Genomic DNA, 18,704 nt, shown 5'->3' with positions numbered 1-18,704 from the left:
TCCAGCTGACGCTGGGGACACGGCCCGATTCCCTTCCGGAGTAGGAGATACCGCGTTCGGGGAGCGTGACCGGACAGGACGCGGCCGCGGCAGGCGGACCACGGAGCGCAAGCGGCGTGGCAGGGACTCCTGGCTGAAGTCAGACTGCCCTTCTTCAGGTGAAGGACTCCCCGTACGGGAAGGTTCGTCATATAGATCCTCATCGGAGTCGTGCAGAAACAGTTCCATGGTAAGTTCAAACGCTTAGCGCAAAATCAGAACGGTGATGCACGGTCTGTCAGTCTCGAAGAGCAACAGACGAGCGGTTGAGTAGTCTTGCTACGTTTAAGTAGGCTTGTCAGGTGATTGAGGGTGTGGTTTAGGCGTGGTCCTGCTCCCGAATTTAAGTTAACACCTTAACTTCATGTAATGTTTTACAAATTCAAATAATGGAACAAGAACAAATATCTTACCACCTTGATGATCTCAACTGATGACAGATGAATGTGCTTGATGGAAACCTACAGACGAGAGAAATGTGGTTAGGTTTTGCTATGCACAAAGTAGAGATGCAGGTGTGTGTGTGTTTGTGTGTGTGTGTGTGTGCGTGTGTGTGTGTTTGCGTGTGCGTGTGTGTGTGTACATGAGTAAATGTGTACAGTATGGAACATTTATTAAACTTACTGGCACATTGTCCTGTCTCCTGTAGCCAGCAAAGACTGCCCCGAAGCCTCCTTTCCCCAGGAGTTCCTGCTCCACATACTTCTGGTCGAAGGCAGCTACAAAAAGAAAACACAGTTTGATTTAACATTCTTTGTCCTGTTATTGATTCTATATGTTTCGGTTAGCTTTGTTCATATCAATCAATCAGTCTGATTTCCAATGTGACTATAAAAAAATAGAATTTCTTAGCCAACATACCTTTAATGGCTTTAGCGAGAGGGCTAATCAATGGGACGTCATGGTCTTCAAGATTGCTTGAAGGTTGAGCGTCCTCATTGAGGTAAGAGCCACAGGAGGTCTCTCTGTGGTCTTCAGCAGGAATAGGGGTCACTCTGCTCCTCTTCCTTGGCCCCTCTTCGGTCTCATCAGCAGTGGACTTCCTTTTCGAACTGGTCGTACTCTCCCCAGTAACTATCAAAGGACTACTGCTAACTAAGCTGTCGGAGGGACTTGATGGACTTGCTCTTCTTGCTGGGTCTTTCAAGACTCTCCTCAGAGTGTCTTTTTGTGCTCGCTGAGCATTGAACAGTGTTGTTCGATTTGTACGATCTGGATGCCATGACTCTGGAAAAGTTGTGATTATCCGCCGTAATGTGGGAAGAGCCAAAGGAGGTCTCTCTGTGGTCTTCGTTGTGGTTGTGGTTATCCGCCGAAATGATAAGTGAAAATGCCAAACTATAGCCAAGTAAGTTGAAAACATGGTCGTTAGCATGTCGTTAGCATGTGTCTGCCTTATATTGTGACTGTGAAATAAATCAGTTGGACAGTTCATGTATCACTTCATGTAAATCTCTTTTTTTCCCATCATCATATTGAGCAATTTCAGGCAGGTTGTGTTTTCCTACATTAATGTGCAAATACAATCATGACTTATTACCCTGCTTTCGAATAACCAATAATATTGGTAATTTTATGTTCAGTACTTGATTCTGAGTGGTCAAATCCCCATACATATTAGCTTTACAGCAAAAGAGACACCAGGGACAACTTTATCACACATCATATCAGACCAACTTACAGAAAGGAGTGGAGCCCATTAATTAAGTTTATGTTTCAACCTCTTTCTGCTGACAGTGTGGTAAAATGTTGGTTTCTGATGGTTTCAGTAATCAATATGGAGGACATTTTTGTTCATTAGCTGCCATTCCGTTAGGGTTAGGGTTAGGCCTACACTCAGAGCACAAAACTACATCTTCATGTTTAATGAACAATCTTGGGGGTAATGTCGCGTTCACACCAGACGCGAACATAAGCAAAAAAATGTTGTCTTCATTCGCTCTATTCGGGCGAATGACTTGCTTAATTTGTGCGTCAAAATCGCGTGTACACAAGTGCCCAAGACGCACATTTTCGCAAGAAGGAGGGGGGGTTCCCACACGACACTAGTCTGCTGTTATCAAACAAGGTTGAGCTCGCGGACATTGAATTGGGAAGTCTGTTATGCTAAAGGGGGCAGAGCTAACTTCCTACTACACCCAATAACAGGATTCAAATGACAAAGTTTTTCACAACTCACCACATAATCCTCCTCACTCCCTGTTCTCACAGTGAGCTCCTGTTTATTCCTGATCCTGTAAAAAAAGTAGGTAGTGTCACAAAGTGCAGAGAAGCTGCACAGAGATAGAATCAAAGTGTCCCATATATTCAAGATAAATGATCTCCGCTGGTCCTTACGTCACACCACACATAATCGGGTGATCTGCACGCTGAGTAGCTATCGCGCAATGGATTTGCTGGAGTTCAGATATTTCAACTCTTGCGAATCATTCGCGCGACTCGTGTCATTTGAGCAAATCACGCCATTCTCGTCGCCCAATTTGAATCACCAAACCACTACTCGCGTCCATTCGTGTCTCTACATTGACGTTACATGTAATTCATTCGTGCAAATGATTTTATTCGTGTTTGGTGTGAACGCCCCATTACACGTTATCTTAGTAAGTACTTAAATAACATTTGTCTGTAACTAGTTTCCTTTCCCTGACTGATTCAGATTACAACCAGAAGGTGTAAAGTCTCAAGAGAGCAGAATTTACAAGCAGTTCACATTTTTCTGTGTCCATGCAAACACACTGAACAAAGCTGAATAAAACAATGTCACGGAATGGCAGCTAATGAACAAGTTCCTTTTGGACATTTGATTATAAACAGGTATTTGCCATATTTTGGCTGAAGGTTTCATGAGAATCTTAAGGCCTTAAAAGCGCAGTCCTAACCAGGCTACTAAAGCTGGAGTAGGACATGTGTTTTGGAGACATTTATGTCAATAATAAAAAAAAACAAAAAACATTTTGATAGCAAGTAACACACATGGTGCTCGAACACTGAGTTGAGAAAAGTCCATAGTCTGTGGCAGCTGCAAGGCTGATAGAATGACCTGCTGGACAACCCGCTTCCCTGTTTACCATATTCAAGCACGATGAGTGTGACCGTGGACTTGGTAAGAAAGTAGAGTAGTGTTTGTGAGAGTGTATGATTGTGCATGTAAGAGTGTATAGTAGTGTTAACTGGAGCAACAGGAAGCATTTAAATGAAGCAGCAGCATTTTCAAGGACAACTTTATAGCTGTGTTAGAACGGTAACAAGGTAGCCAGGATTTTTCCACTTATTTACCTTCCTTTTCTTTGTCAGTTTTTGTTTGTGGAAGTTAATGGTAATGAGGAAGACATTACTATTTTTTTCACCAATACAATGCAATGTGTTCAGGACATTATAAGGGAAATTGGCAGCATTGGACTTGACAGCATGATTTTGGAAAGATTATTCTGTGAGCTTGATGAACATAGACGGACAATTGCTGTCTTTCTCTCGATTGACCGGCAGATAGAAGGGAGTGATAGTGGAGAAAGTTTAGGTGCTCTGGAGGCTATGTATGCATGTTTTTGTTCGTTATCAATTCATATGAAAACTCAAGGTTAGTGGAAGTGAGCCAAAGGGCTATATTTAATTCAAGACTACCTCCCACAATCAGAACTGGTCATCCTGGTCGACATTCAACATGAGCAAGTTACGCACTGTTTATCCCTTGGTATGAGTTGGCAAGGAATAGCCATATGCTTTGGAATCAGCAGGAGAACATTGTACAGTCACAGACAGCAACTTGTAATTGGACCACTGACATATACAGGAGTGTCTAATGAGGCATTGACTGACATTGTCAATGAGATCCTGCAAACCAAACCAAATGCAGGTGAAAGGTATGTGTTAGGAGGCCTCAGAGCCCGCAACATCAGAATACAGCGTTGCCGCGTGAGACACTGCCCGCAACAGCTTGAAACAGCTTGAAACCACAAATTGGTGAGGTGGAGGATGGTCTTTCATGGATGCGTTGATGGCTTCAGCTGGACAATCATATACTTGCAGTGCCTGAATAACAACAGGGCATCAAGTGTATTGGAACTGTTTTGTACTGGTGTACAGAGCTTTGGTCTTCCCTTAAGAATACGCTCTGACCATGGCATGGAGAACACAGGGGTCGCCCGCTATATGCTGGAAAGGAGGGGGTTAAACAGACGCTCAGAGGATAGAGCGGCTGTGGGCAGAACTAAATAGAGTTGTGTCATTCCACTTCAGCAACCTCTTAACCTTCATGGAAAATGAGGGCATATTGGATTCTACAGATGAACTCCATCTTTTTTGTCTTCACTATATCTATTTGCCAAGAGTTCAAAGGGCAGCAGCAGAATTTAAAAAGCAGTGGAACAACCATGGCTTATCTACACAGGAAGCACAAACCCCTTTCCAACTGTGGCAGAGAGGGGTTCTTAACAGTGCTGGAGCAGGTAACTTGGCCATTGATGACATTTTTGCAAGAAATGAGACCTTTGGAAACAATGAAGACACCCCTCTACAGTTACAGACTGCAAACAACATTGTTGTTCCAGTGAATTCATTTATTGTAAATCAAACAGTTATGAACACAATTCAAGAGACAATAGACCCACTGAGCGATGATGGTAACCATGGCATACAGTTATTTCATCAGTTAAAAGGGAAAAAAAAACCAAAAGAAAACAAAATCACACAAACTCATCCTTCTGGAACAAAAATAATGTTCCCTGCTTATTCTCTACCAAAACCCTGCGTGTTACCAATTGCAAAGTCCATGCTCTCCCTAAAATCTTCACATCTGCCAAGCAGTGGCAGCTGAAGGGAGTTGATGCAGGTGTTTGCCATTGGCAAATGGCTTTTGGGGCTGAAGGAATGTAGAAAATCAATTGATGGCTGAGGGGACAAGCCGACTGGAGGGATGACACTTGCACTGGTGGCAAAGGCTAGGATTTTACCTAGTTTTGATGATCCCTCTTGCTCTAACATACAGAAAAACAAGCAAGCAAACAACAATGAAAAACTATGAGAATTAACAAAAAGAAATACAAGCAAATACAAGTACCATAAAGAAACCTCCAAAAGTAAAGAAAGTGAGAGATGAAAATTATGTAAAGGAGAAGGAGTGTAACCTGGACTAATATTCTGTACACTTGACGTGACCAATAGCATAATGCAATACCTGGCAGCGATATTTACCTTCAACATCCTGGAGGTAATCTCTCCAAAATGGTACAACAAGTTCCTCTGCCCTTCTCTTGTTGATTCCTACTTCAGACAGCCGGATGTGGAAAAGGTGATCCATTGAGTCAGCTGAGACTGGAGACGGTTCATGGCACATTAAAGGCCTAAAACTGTCTGGATGCATTTGGATTGCATCCAGAACGCCAAGGGTCTTCAGCCCCTCCCTAAATCTATAGAAAATAGAGACATGAGAAGACAAATTGTTTCAAAATCATTTATGTATTGTTTGGTAAGCTAGGGGTAAGAAGATGGATTAAGGTGGGGTCAGACTGAGTCTTACCCTGTCTTGAAGTTGGGTCTCTGTTCATAATTTGACATAGAGTGGTCTAGACCTCCTATGTTTGTAAAAGCGTCCTGAGATAACGTTTGATGTGATTTGGCGCTATACAAATGAAGATTGATTGATTGATTGATTGATTGATTGATTGATTGATTGATGGATAAGAGCTAGAAAATCCAAATGTGATGTATTTGATGATGTTTACTACGAATGTTCAGACTTGCCAAACATAATTTGGCCTGGCAGCTTTCCAGTGATGCGACATTTATGTAAATCCAACACTGTTTAGGGACTCCAGCATGCAGAAAAGTGGATGGTATAGTAGTGTTTGTAAGAGAGTATGATTGTGCATGTAAGAGGGTATTGTAGTGTGTCTGTGAGAGTATGATAGTGTTTACTACAAAGTATGAAATGCTGCCTAAACGGCCTCTCACAGTTTTCTGCTTTGTAGAGCCTTGGTGTGGTGAGTCTTACAAAAGTGCCTTTTGATATTTTTAATAATGCTTGTACCCTTCTTATTGTTTGCATTGTTTCAAGTGACTCATCTGAGACGCATAAAGAAGATAAATGAAAACACACTCCAACATAACGTTTCCAAAACATTTTTTTTTTCTAAATTAGGACTTCTGGGTAGTTTGTCTTTTAATCTAATTTGAACAATTCATATTATAAATATTAAAGTACTTTCCAGACTTTAAAGAAAAGGTAAATTTGATGAGTTCTTCATATTATCTAAAAGGGTTGCACAAACAATGAACTTGAGCAAATTGAATTTTCTTACTTTAACTGAAAATAAATTGCTTTCTTATTATATTTGTTGTATTCATTTAAGCCCATTACACTTGATGCAAGTGGTTTAACTAAGTTATCATTACAATACATAATAACTCATTTATGAGACTGTAACTTTATCTTAAATGTATTTACAGCTTGAAAATAAAATCTGTATAATTTTAAATAAAGTTAAACAAACACTAACATCAAATAATTTTACTTCAAAGTCTTTGGGCCCAATCTACTAAAGGTTTGCGTGTATAAAAACACTTGCAAACTTGATAGCACGCACAAAGCAGATGTACTAACCGGGCGCACTGAGGATTGCGTCTTTCAAATGAGCAAAATAGCACTCGCTATCCATTTAGCTTGTTTGCCTTCATGAATATGCAGAATACATGTAGATCATCAGAACGTGCAAAATACTGGGAGGAGGAGATGCAAATGTAATCATTTAGTACACGCAATGTGATTTATCAAACCCTGAAGCAGATAGCATGCTGTGTTTTTACGTCTATATTTAGCACGTTTCAAAGGCAGGTGCAAACTGGCACAGTGTTACGCACACATGGCTGCGGTCACTGTAAAGCTCATCATAACATTGCTTTACAACATGCCCGCAACAGCGGGGCTTACAAGCATCACTACATTGTGTAGTCCAAACCAAGAGAACAAAAATATAATAATAATAAAACAACACAAATTCAAAGCAGTTCAGCACCACAGATAGCGACCGCATCATTCTAACACCCACTTTAACTTTTTTCAGCTAATGAGAGCACAGTAGGTCACTGTATCAACAGCTATAAAGTTTAGTCAAGTTGGCACAGCGGCCCACATGTTCACATACAAACAAGAAATCAATATGAAGTACTCGGCCTACTCATTACTGTTTGAAGGAGCCTTAAGCTCTGCAGACTTGTCCACGATGCACTGTATGTCCATTTTCTTTGATCTGTTATTCTCAATAGATAACATGACATGTCCACTCAGTCTCTCCTGTCCCATCGTGCTCATCAAGGGGTTTTTAGTTAGTTTTAAAGGTGACATATCATGCAAAATCAACTTTTTAATGGTTCTCTACCTGAAATATGTTTCCCTGGCATGTCTACAAACCACCCGAGAATGAAAAAAATCCATTCTGCCCCTGTTCTGATTTCTACACCTTTCTATAAATGTGTGTGAAACGAGCCGTTTCAGACTTCTGTGTTTTTGTTACGTAACAACAATATCCGGTCTGTCACGGAGTCAGAGCTCGGAGCTTGTTCAGCCCATAGACTGTATAAATACAACTCAACTTCTCCTCCGTTTTCATTACCTGCACACATGTGTGCTAACAAGGAGCTTAGGAGGGAGGCATGCTAGTTGTAGGCTGTCTTAATAAACACAAAGGTCGGTTTTACTCCCCACGTCTGCAGATTTGAAGATCTAGTGGATGATTTTTATTTTCCATGGAAAAGTGCTAGCGCTAGTTAGCATAACTACATAGCGACATGTAGTTGTAGCTGTAGCTGTGTACAAAGACACACGTCTACATGCTAACAAATAAAACAACAAGTAACACAGAATCTGTGACCAATCCTTCAGAAAGGTCCTGCTGCCTTTCTGGCAGAGGTCGGTTTTACTCCCCACATCTGCAAAATTTGAAGGTCTATTGGATGATTTTTATTTATCATGGATAAGTGCAAGACACATGTCTACATACTGATAAATAAAACAACAAGAAACACTAAATCTGTGACCAATCGTTCAGGGAGGTCCTGCTGCAGGCGCCTCTCCGTCAGGATCAGATTCTGGATCAGATTTAGAGGGTTGAAGTAACGCTATCTGTGTGCAGCCGTGTATATTCAGCCAACATGTAAACATTAGATCAACATGCTGGAGAGCCGAGGGCACATCCACTTCCTGAGGGGGCGTGGTCAGAGAGAAAACAGACTGTTCTGAGGAGGACTGAAGCAGAGGGCTTTTCAGGCATGCCAAAATCTGATTTCAAAGTTTTTTTTTTAGCATAAACTTTAAAGACATGTTTTAAGGACCTCTTAGACCAATATATATTGATGAAAAAAGCGTGATATGTCATCTTTAACTTGGAGAATGAGCGCTCACTGAGCTGCGCCAGGCAGCTTGGTGTAACTCCTCATCTCGTGCTTGCAGCAGTGTGTTGGGGTGAATTGCCTCAAACATGTTCCCATTTCCATTTAAGCTGGTGAATCTTTGGGCAGTTGCTGGATGATGATATCAGGCATTAAAAACGTTCACTCGCAAGTTACTCTCTGGGACAGTGAGGCGACTGTCTTCATCCAAGTGATGCCTAACTTTTCTGGCCCTGGTTGTTTCAAACTGCGATTGACTTCCCAATTGAGTAGCTAGAGCAAGAGTGGCTGATTTAGCCTCATCGAATTGCTCTCTAATCTCTATCAAAACACTGATTGCGTTTTTGAGTAGAGTAGATGCGTTTATTTCATCGGCAGATCTTCTGTTTTTTCTCACATCATTCACCTTTTCACAGATGGCCTCCTGAATCGCGTTTCTTCTGGCAACGCTGAGATGTCTCTGCTGGAGTTCACCGATGTGTTTATTTCCCTCCTCCACAAAGATCTCCAACTCCATGGCTTGAAACTTCATTTATCACTTAAGACCACTCTTATCCTCAAACTCTCCATGGTGACAGACGATCGCACACGTAAAATCCTTGTAAAATAGGGCGGTCCGCACCACTTTTACACTTGTTATAATTTGCGCACGCAGTCATAGTAGATCACCCGCAACACACCCAGAAATAACACGTGCAAAATGATTATTTGCACAAGCAAATTAGCGTTCATTATTTGGGATCTTAGTAGATCAGGCCGTAAATGTATTATTCAAGCATCTAACCCTCTTTCATCTTTTCAACACAGTAAACAGATAATAGAGAGATGATCCATGCTCTGTTTGCCATTGTTAAACAGCATAATAATTTGGACTTACAGAACAAAGTCAGAACACATTTCATGTCGGGGGAACAAACTAATTAATGAGTCATTTAAACTGTTCTAAACTTCTATTACATCCCCCCTCAGGAGAAGTTTTGCAAAGAAATTAAATGAAATGTATTTCTTTTCATAAGGGAGCTTTCATTTCCAGCACAGTTTATTCAGGATCATTGATTTGAATCGCATTAAAGCAGTTTTCTCTGTGCATTCAGGTGCAGTCTTATTTAAATGAAGGTGCATTGACTTCACATGCCAAAAATAATTATTTTTCTTTATATCTTGACAAAGACTGATTTTCGCTGTAGCTTTACCTATGTTATGATTCTGAAGAGATGCTTTCTATATCCCATCATGCCTTGGCTGGACGTCCTCCTGCTGTGGACGTTCCAGACTCCAGCTGATACGGACGTGCTGGACTCCAGCGGCAACTACTCGTCTCATCACTATCACCTCTCTCTCCGTCTCTTATTCTCCTCTATCCCTCTTTCCAGACCCAACTCGGTTGAGGCAGATGTGTGTCTAAAGCCCAAGATCCACAGGATGCGTCGCGTTACGTTACGGCTGCGCCGCGCACGTCGCAGCAAATAGGTTCCCATTCAAGTCAATGCTCTAGAGTCCACAGGGCGCGCTGCGGCGCGTCTCAGCTCCGTCTCTGGAGCGTTCCGCCGCGCCGCTCTGCCAGAGATACGCGGGGAGTCTATTTTCGCCGCTCCCCGCGCGCAGCACGCGTCAATCGACACAGAAATGATCGAACTATCCCGGAAGTCAGGCACGAGGATCATATGCAAAATCCGCTCACTTTCAAAATAAACACCATGTGCAAACACAAGATCGTAAATTTCACCACTTCTTCAACATTACGTCATAACCTGTGGCATCGGGCCAGACGTCAGTCTCAAAAGATATCCGACACCATGGACGAGGAAAAGTTTATACTGTGTTGTTCTCGCGCGTTTTGGAGTTCTCGAGGGATCTTGAGTTTCCTGCTCCGGAGTGCGCGCCGCTCCAAATACGCATCCTATGGACCAGGGCGAAAGCCCCAGGACGGAGCAGAGCCGTGTCGCAGCCGTAACGCGGCGCACACGCATCCTATGGACTCCCCGAGTAACATGAGTCTGGTTCTGCTCAAGGTATCTGCCTGTTAAAAGGAAGTTTTTCCTCGCCACTGTAACTAGCTAATTACTGCGAGGTGCAATGCCTATGGTGGATTAAGGTGGAGTCTTACCCTGTCTTGGTGTTGGCTCTCTGTTCATAATTTGACACAGAGTGGTCTAGAGCTGCCCTGTTTGAGATAACATTTGTTGTGATTTGGAACTATACAAATAAAGATTGATTGATTGATAAAGCAGGACCGTGTTTTCTAAACTACAGTGACTTATCACCTTAATGCTTTTACAGTATGTTACTCAACTCACTGCAGTCAGTTTACTTTACCTTAAGAATCAGTGCTAAAACAATATATCATTTACACTGTTGTATCACATCATTTTGAAGCTTATCATTTCTTATGATTTATATATTCACTGATTTACTTTGAATGCAATCTATAAATTATTGTCTCTGATTCATATTCATATACAGTGGGTATGGAGAGTATTCAGACCCTTTCACTTTTTCTACATTTAAAAGCATTTACAATAGGCAGTTTATTTAGCCTTGAGACAAAGCTCTGTGTTCCAAAATGCAAATGTATATATTTATAGAATACATACAGGGGTGGGTCTGGGTGGCACAAGCACTCCCCCCCAGATCCTCAACTATGACTGACTATTTGCCTTGTCAGACAGAGGACTCAGGTTAAAGTCAACTGGATGTGTTGCAACAAGCTGTTCATGGTTTTCTTTGCATTTAAAAGTTCTGAGGCACTGCTGGCCTTGCAGCTTATATGTACGTACAGAAGCAATAGTCCGTGATGCAGCAGTTGCTGCATGTCTTCCCCAGGGTCCATATGCACGTCCAACCATTAGCGATGAAACGGGCCATTTGTACTAATGGTGAAAAAATAATCAATTAGCGGTATGCATGAGTCAGGTTAACGCCCCAACAAAGCATTATATTTAAAGGAGGTGGACCCCACCATTACAGGTGCGAACAGCAGGATTACTGTACCTGTTAGGTTGTTTAAAGGATGGCGGACATCGTGCTTATGCGTTACGTAAGACTAAATATAATGCTGTCATGTTGCTTATTTTATTTTGTAGGTCTTCTACTGTGCGTTCAGACACACCACACGCATTTACCCAGTTCAAGATCTGAAGCCAAACTTTCCCTTTCTCCTTGTTTGTTATCTTTGATTTTTTTTTTTGATTGACTTGCTGATAACAGCTGTTTGTTCATTCTATATTCATCTGATAAAATGTCCATTTCTTCTTCCACTGAAAATGTGTTTTTTCTTGATCTTCTCTCAGTTACACCGGTACCACTCGCCATTTTTATTGTTGTTTATGCGTAATAGGCATGCACAATCCAAATTTGTTGGATCAGGGTTTTACAGGAGGTTCCCTGGACATATGACGTTTTGCACAAGCCTCGCTTTCATGGCGCAATTAGTTAATTGACCAATGATTTGCATTCGTGCATGCAGCTAATCCTACAGCCAAATGGGCAATTCGATAACGTCACGTTAAGACTAATGTTCCCATTTGTGTAATTGCTGGACGTGCATATGGGCCCTGGTCTCTGCTCCCCACATTCCCGGTCTCTCTCCAGTTTTCATATCAAATAAAGGCAAGAATGCCCAAAAACACAATTTAAAAAAAGTTACACATTTAGGTGTGTAGGAGAGGAATCACTCCATCAAACTCCTGCAAGTTTGACTGGCTGCAGGAGCTTGCTTGGGATTTTTTAGTACTTAATTGTGAACTTTACTTTTGTCTTATTTAAGAAGTAAGCTAAGAAGGTTTTTGTATTGCCACTCTGGTGAACGATACAAAGGAATACAACAATTTTATGATACTTAAAAGTTTGTAGTTTAAGTAAATATGATAAGTAGAGACAGACACAGATTTATTCATGTGCACATATCCATACATCAGGGCAATTAGTATGTAATGCATCAGCCCTTGAAAATAATGTATTTTGCCTGCTGTGCACACATTTATGACATATTTGTGGAGTAGAATTTCCAAAAAGCATGCTATGCTTGCGCACTACAAAAAATTGCATTCTGGTAGCTTTAGCTTACTGTATTTGGGTTACATTTATTGTCACAGATTCTGAGGAACCAATCCTCAGATTGCATGAGCATCAGTCAATTATTCTTTTTTATTCAAGGTGACAAATGCCAGCCAAATCTATTTTAATGTAACATTAAGGGCAGGACACTGAAGACTGTCACATAAACAGGAGAGACTTAGCATTAGTCCACTAATGAGCAAGCAGTTGGCAACAGTGGCACAAAGAGAAAAAAAACATAATTTTAAAAAGCAGAAACCTCAAGCAGAATCAGAGTGATTTGAGAACAGCCATCTACTGTGCATGGCTTGGATGAGAAAGAGGAACGGGATGAGACAGACAGACAGAAAGAGAGGTACAGACAAAGGGGGAAACTACACATAAAAGAAGATGAAAAACACAGACAGTTATAGCATTGCCTAATCTTCCATGATGAGAATTTCCCTCAAAAAATGAAGGCTAAATTAGTTCAAAGAAGCTGAAGGTGTGAGCATAACAAATAATCATTATGGATTTATCAAGGGCATATGAAGCCTTTCTTTAATAAGTGAGGTGTCATCAATAAATATTGTCCATGTTTTCATGAATTATTCATAGTGTGAGAGAGCGGGAAAGGTGGGAGGGAGAGAGAGAAAGAGATAGAGAGAAATAGAGAGAGAGAGAATATGGTGTGTGATTAATGTATATATGGTGAGTGTAGTGTGTTGTGAAAATATATAATGTACTGTATGAATTTATGTGCTTTGGCAATAATATCTCGTTGTTCATGCCAATAAAGCAAATTTGAATTGAATTGAATTGAATTGAATTGAATTGAATTGAGAGAGGGAGAGAGAGAGAGAGAGAGAGAGAGAGAGAGAGAGAGAGAGAGGGAGAGAGAGAGCGCAGTGAGTCTCAGCTTCAGAGTCACTCACTGGCGGAGATGAGAAGTTGCAGCAGTGTACAGAGGATTGAATGTGCTCCACATCGCGCCCGGATATCCATGCTCTGTGTTTGATATGAGCTCGGACTGTGAAAGTTACTACAGTAAAGAAAACGTGCTCGTGGAGAGCTTCACGTGTCCTAAGGCGGACAGTGACAGCTCGGCACTTTTCTGCTGTGGATTTAGTGACTTGAAGTATTGTTGTGATGATCCGAACAGCTTTTTTCCTTACGAGTATGGATACATGTGGTGGTTAAGGTAAGATGAGAAACCCGATTTAAGCTGTTGCATGGATTTATGTTCCAATCAGGACATGTGTCAGACACACTGGAAGGTAAATGCACCTGTTCCTATCTGTATGGATACGTTGTGTAATCTGCAGAGCTTGGCGCACCTCATCAGGTGTGCGTTTTTCTGCACTAATTAGTAATTTTGTTTTGACCAATTTTGCATTTTAAGGCATCTGAGGATATGTGAGTTTTAAGGGTTTGAGAGCATGCATGTATCAGTGAAATGCCACACAGTTCATTCTTTGTGGAGGACTTTGTAATGAGAAGCCAACCAGCTGCTTTACCTGTTGTCAAGCTAATTGGCTGTCCTTAACTAAGGATTAATTAGGAGAGCCTTTCATTGAGAATACACTTGATCTATAGATAGAAACCCATCCTGAATCAGTATGTGGGGAGTTCAGAGGGGAATTTGAAGGTTGCCTATTTGTCTTGCTTTATATGTCGTGTTAACAGCTGAACTGTCAGGTATGTCATAGGGTGTCATGTAGAATCTGAAGATTTTCTACCGAAAAACAGACATAATAATAATTTTGATTATCCAGGAATGTATACATGTATATTCTAACACAGTGGTTTTCAAAGTGGGTGCCACACCTAATAATTTGTATTTTTATTTTCTTTATTTTTTTTTTACAACACGTTTGTTAATAATTTCTTATGCTAAACAAATGTAATAATTATTGAAAAGTGAATGAAAGTAAGAAAATACATTCTAAAAGTTGATGTTTCTTTACATATTTTGAAGCATTGTCTGTGGGTTTGCAAAGGGGGTCCCCGGCCAGAAGCGAATGCTGTTTGGGGGGCCTTGGCATGGTAAAGTTTGGGAACTCCTGTTCTAACACACTAACACCTCATTCCTTTTAAGTGTCACTGGAGTTTGTAGATCTATAAATATAGGTATTATGCCTCTACTGTCCATCTTCATTAGTGGATAGAATCCAAGCTACCCATAGCTACAGGAGGAGGCTAGTTTTCTCTGCTCACTGTTAAATATTACTGCAGTTCATTTAAATCTGATAAGGACAATCTTATTGTATACAATGTAGGACTATATTGTGGCAAGCTGGTGATTAGAATAAAGTCAGGTACTCAGTACCTGTGCTGTCCGGTCCATGTCCTGCCCTGAGTTGACAAGATCTCTTGCCATGAAATCTAGCAATATTAAAGCATGCTGACAGAGCCTGACAGTCTGTTCATAAAGACCTCTATTTCTGAGGACAGCACTTTATGAATCTGTCATTGTTCAGTGTAATTGCAACATTATGGTGATGTGGAGGCAGCACTGTTTTAAAATCAGTTCAGTGCAGCAGAAAAGGCGCCACCAAAACTGCCAAGTTAGATGCAGCATCGGTTTTCTGTCATGATGCAAAGGACAGGAATGTTCTAACAGAGAGTTGTGGCCAAGAATTTAAATGTAATATGCTGATGCCTGAATGCACATTCAACCTGTGGAGGGTTCAAAACACTGTTTCTGTTGACAGGAGTCCAGACTGCTGTTTATTTCATACACTGATAGACCTCATACATACACAGAGTAACATGATCAAATGTCCTGTTTTCGTTTCACATCTGTACGTATGTTCATATTCTTATTCACTTTGTTTGCTTGTCTGTCATGCTCTCCCTTTCTCCAAGACTGTTGGAGTGTAACGGTATGTTGATTAATAATTCAGTAAACATTTAGTGCTTTCACACTTCAGTGAGTTGTTTTACTATTAAAAAGCTCTGACATGCACAAGTACGGTAGAAGAATGCATATTGATAATAAAAGATACAAACAAAATGGAATCATTGTAATGAAACAACTTCACCGAGGCAGAGAGACACTGAGGTACGAGTTCATAATATCAGACAACAGTCAGGTCATGTACACCTTGCCTGGTTTAAACTTCTGCGTTGACCTTATGCAGCAGTAGCTGACGTTGGCTTGAGCACAACATACATGTGTGTGTATGTAGCTCTGCAGTACTACGCTGAACGCTTGAGGGCACTGTGGTCTCTCTGATAGTCAAGTTGCCTGTTTCCCACTTGACAATTAGCACAGGCAACTAAATTGCAGGAAATAGCCTCTTAGTTATTTAGCAGACTCAGCTAAGCTAGCATACTGTCATATGATCTCTTTGAAATCCACCACAAAAGTTGAATTTTGTTTGTGTCCTCAGGGCAGATTTCAGACTGAAATATTACAGAGGCTGAGAAGGCACATTGAGTATCACAGATACTCCTATAGGACTGGATGGACTTCAGTTTGACTCGTCCTCATGCACACAGCAACCTTTCGAAAGGTTAAACAAAAACAAAAAAACAAGCAGAAATACAGCAGAGATGCCCTGATCCAAGTAATTCTTTATCTTTTCATTTGCACACTACATTAAACTTTTGGGACCTTTGGGACCAGAATACATATTGTATTATTACCTCTTCATCCCTGTGTCCAGTATCCCATATACTAGATCATGCTGATAGTTCTGAGATATCTGTCTCTGAGGTTTCTGCTGCACTGTGACACAATGGAAGTGGGAGGAATATAAATGGTGGTGCACACAGAAGTGCAAAGTGAAATCAAAACAGAAAATACTTCTCTGCGTCTATATTTAGCGCATTTGAAAGGCAGGTGCAAACTGGTACAGCGTTACGCACAAATGGCTGTGGCCACTGCAGAGAACGAGGAATAGGTGCAATGACAGATGAAGGAGAGAAAGAATCCTCCGTGCGTGTGTCAAAATATTTGGACTGTCAGAAATAAAAAATAGTAAAGATATATCGTCTATCCAGCAATGCCATTTTTGAGCTGCTGGATGACCTAATTAAGGGCTGATTTGGAGCCAGTCACATAAAGGAGCCATGCCATATCTCCTATGGAGAAACTCCTTGCAACACTGCATTTAGATGCATTCTTGCATCTGGATCATTCCAGCGCACCATCGCAGTCGGTGCCTGTGTCTCCCAGTGTCCATCCATGCGCAATGAACGTTCATCTCCTGTGCTCTACCCTCCCTCTTCATTTGCCGGCGGCTCAGAGTAAGGACTGCCACTGAATGACATCCCGACTGTTGCCAGGGCATCGACGGCCATTGTCAGCCCAGACACAGCACTGACCAGCAGCCTCATATGTGCAACGATGGCCTGAGTGTCCCGGCAGAGCACCTGCGCAACATTGGACACAGCTCTCACCTCCTGTGCAATGGCCTGTAACCCATCCGTCTGATTTCTTTGTTGCTGCAGCAACTCCCGATCAATGTCATCATAACAGTCTGGACGCCTTCGGCGCTCTGCTGAGGTGTTTTATGGTCTGAGCTAAATTGAGGAGTAGGGTGGGGATTGTCAGGAATCTGATGAAGATTCTCCATTCAAGAAAAAAGAGATAGACATTATTTTTACGGTCATGACAGACAAATTAGTAAAACACTTTTCAAATATTGAAATCCCAATTTTTTTCCATTCTACATTCAACGAGACCCACGAAGCAAATTCAGTTTGAATTAGCTAAATGCGTCCAATATTAGAAATGCGCTTAAGTTTTTCCTTTTTTCTTCTGCGGATATCTTGCCATCTTCTTTTTATTTCATCGGCAGCTCTTCTGTTTTTTCTCACAGCATTCACCTTTTCACAGATGCCTCCCACATCGCTTTTCTTCTGGCAACTAGTAATGTGTGGATCGATACTGAAATATCGATACTTCCGATACCATATCTTTATACTCTAAAATCGATTCTCTAATCAAAATATCGCTACTTTTGATACTCATTTGAGGCAATGTATATCATTAACAGGAATACAGTGGAAAGTAACTAAACCATTGAGATCTTGCCTAAATGATACACGGTTGGTGAGAGCTACTTTTTCTTCCGTCTGGGTAAGAAGGCCTGGGCCTTCACTCAGTCTCAGTCTGTACAGACACAATGGCAGAGCGTAAACGGAGTCATGTGTGGAGCTATTTCAGATGTTTCAGCTCCACAAACAGCCAAGACGCGGTTTGTGATGTTTGTGGAAAAACGGTTAGGAGTTGTCGCAACACAACAAAACTTCGGTGCTGCAGGCAGGCACTATCCAGGTGCAGAGGGAGAAAATGTTAAGCTTTAAGCGGTGCTAAGCACTGCTGCAGTTGTTCAACTTAATAAATATGGTTAGGAAATAAGTAACAAAATAAATGCATGCTTCAACAAATAGCTGCATGAGTTCAGCTTGGAGTAAAAATGTGTGCATCACTGAGATAATCTCACATAGGCAAAAAAGCCTAAATGTATTCAGGTAAGGTTTTCCTTTTTTTTGTGTGTGTGTGTGTGTGTGTGTTTGAGGCCGCTACCTCTATATACTTATTAGTTTAAAATAAATAAATAACTCAGAAAAACACTATTTTTTCAGATTTACCAGACACACAAACATCACTACTGGCAACGCTGAGATGTCTCTGCTGGAGTTCACAGATGTGTTTATTTGCCTCCTCCACCGAGACCTCCAACTCCATAGTTTCAAACTTCATTTTTTATTTACGGCCACTCTGCTCTCTCAAAATCTCCATGGTGACAGCCAGTAGCACACGCAAAATCCTCATTGAAATAGGGCGGTCCGCACCACTTTTGCACCTGTTATCAATTGCACACGCAGTCTTAGTAGATCACCTGCAACGCACCCACTCATAGTATGTGCAATATTATAGTTTGCACAAAATTAGCAACCTTTATTTGGGATCTTAGTAGATCAGGCCCTAAGACTTTAATAGAGATCTATGTGGGTATTTCTTTTCTTGTCTGCTCTGTTTTTGGCAGCAGTTTTTTCTGAATTCCTAAAAATACAAGAACTTCTTGTCTAGTTGTTTGAAGGTTTTGGCGTTGACAGCATTGAACCATCAGAATAATATTATTGACTTCTGTTTTTTCTTTACTTTATTTATGCTAGTACTGCTCCCTGTCTTTATTCTTTGACCAATTTTGAATGGTGTGTTTACAACCAGCAACAGACAAACCTCACCATAACGTTGTCTCTAAATGTCAGTGTGGTTATATGCAATCATT

General features: G+C 41.1%; 2 protein-coding genes across 3 annotated transcripts in view; one reads left to right on the top strand and one right to left on the bottom strand.

Annotated features, from left to right (window-relative positions):
- Positions 1-4,595: 4,595 nt before the first annotated feature.
- Positions 4,596-13,454, bottom strand: LOC117826721 (G2/M phase-specific E3 ubiquitin-protein ligase-like). 2 transcript variants are annotated; one of them, XR_004634079.1, is made up of 3 exons: positions 9,615-9,726; positions 5,230-5,444; positions 4,596-5,012 (listed from the first exon to the last, which is right to left on the bottom strand). XR_004634079.1 is itself a non-coding variant. In XM_034703000.1 (3 exons), the coding sequence occupies exons 1-3, from the start codon at positions 13,442-13,444 to the stop codon at positions 4,765-4,767; spliced, it is 516 nt and encodes a 171-aa protein (XP_034558891.1). In that variant the 5' UTR covers positions 13,445-13,454; the 3' UTR covers positions 4,596-4,764. The 2 variants fall into 2 exon arrangements, 1 of the variants encoding a protein (XP_034558891.1); XM_034703000.1 differs by lacking the exon at positions 9,615-9,726 and adding an exon at positions 13,392-13,454.
- The window catches only part of LOC117826729 (protein shisa-like-2A), a 20,944-nt gene continuing 15,616 nt past the window's right edge, over positions 13,377-18,704 (top strand). Inside the window, exon 1 of the mRNA XM_034703015.1 lies at positions 13,377-13,657. Coding sequence (XP_034558906.1) covers positions 13,476-13,657 — 182 coding nt within the window. The 5' untranslated portion in view covers positions 13,377-13,475. The remainder of the gene's footprint in view (positions 13,658-18,704) is intronic.

This window comes from Notolabrus celidotus, chromosome 2, assembly GCF_009762535.1.
Source record: "Notolabrus celidotus isolate fNotCel1 chromosome 2, fNotCel1.pri, whole genome shotgun sequence".
Taxonomy (NCBI): Eukaryota; Metazoa; Chordata; class Actinopteri; order Labriformes; family Labridae; genus Notolabrus; species Notolabrus celidotus.
This window is presented reverse-complemented; position numbering and strand designations above follow the sequence as displayed.

Excerpts from the sequence above, each read along its gene's own strand:
- LOC117826721 (XM_034703000.1), bottom strand. The coding sequence starts at position 13,444 with ATGTGGAGCACATTCAATCCTCTGTACACTGCTGCAACTTCTCATCTC. Across the intron at positions 5,445-13,391 it reads GCAACTTCTCATCTCCGCCA|ATTTAGGGAGGGGCTGAAGA; the intron begins GTGAGTGACTCT and ends TATTTTCTATAG. Across the intron at positions 5,013-5,229 it reads TTACCTCCAGGATGTTGAAG|AGCAAGAGGGATCATCAAAA; the intron begins GTAAATATCGCT and ends TCTGTATGTTAG.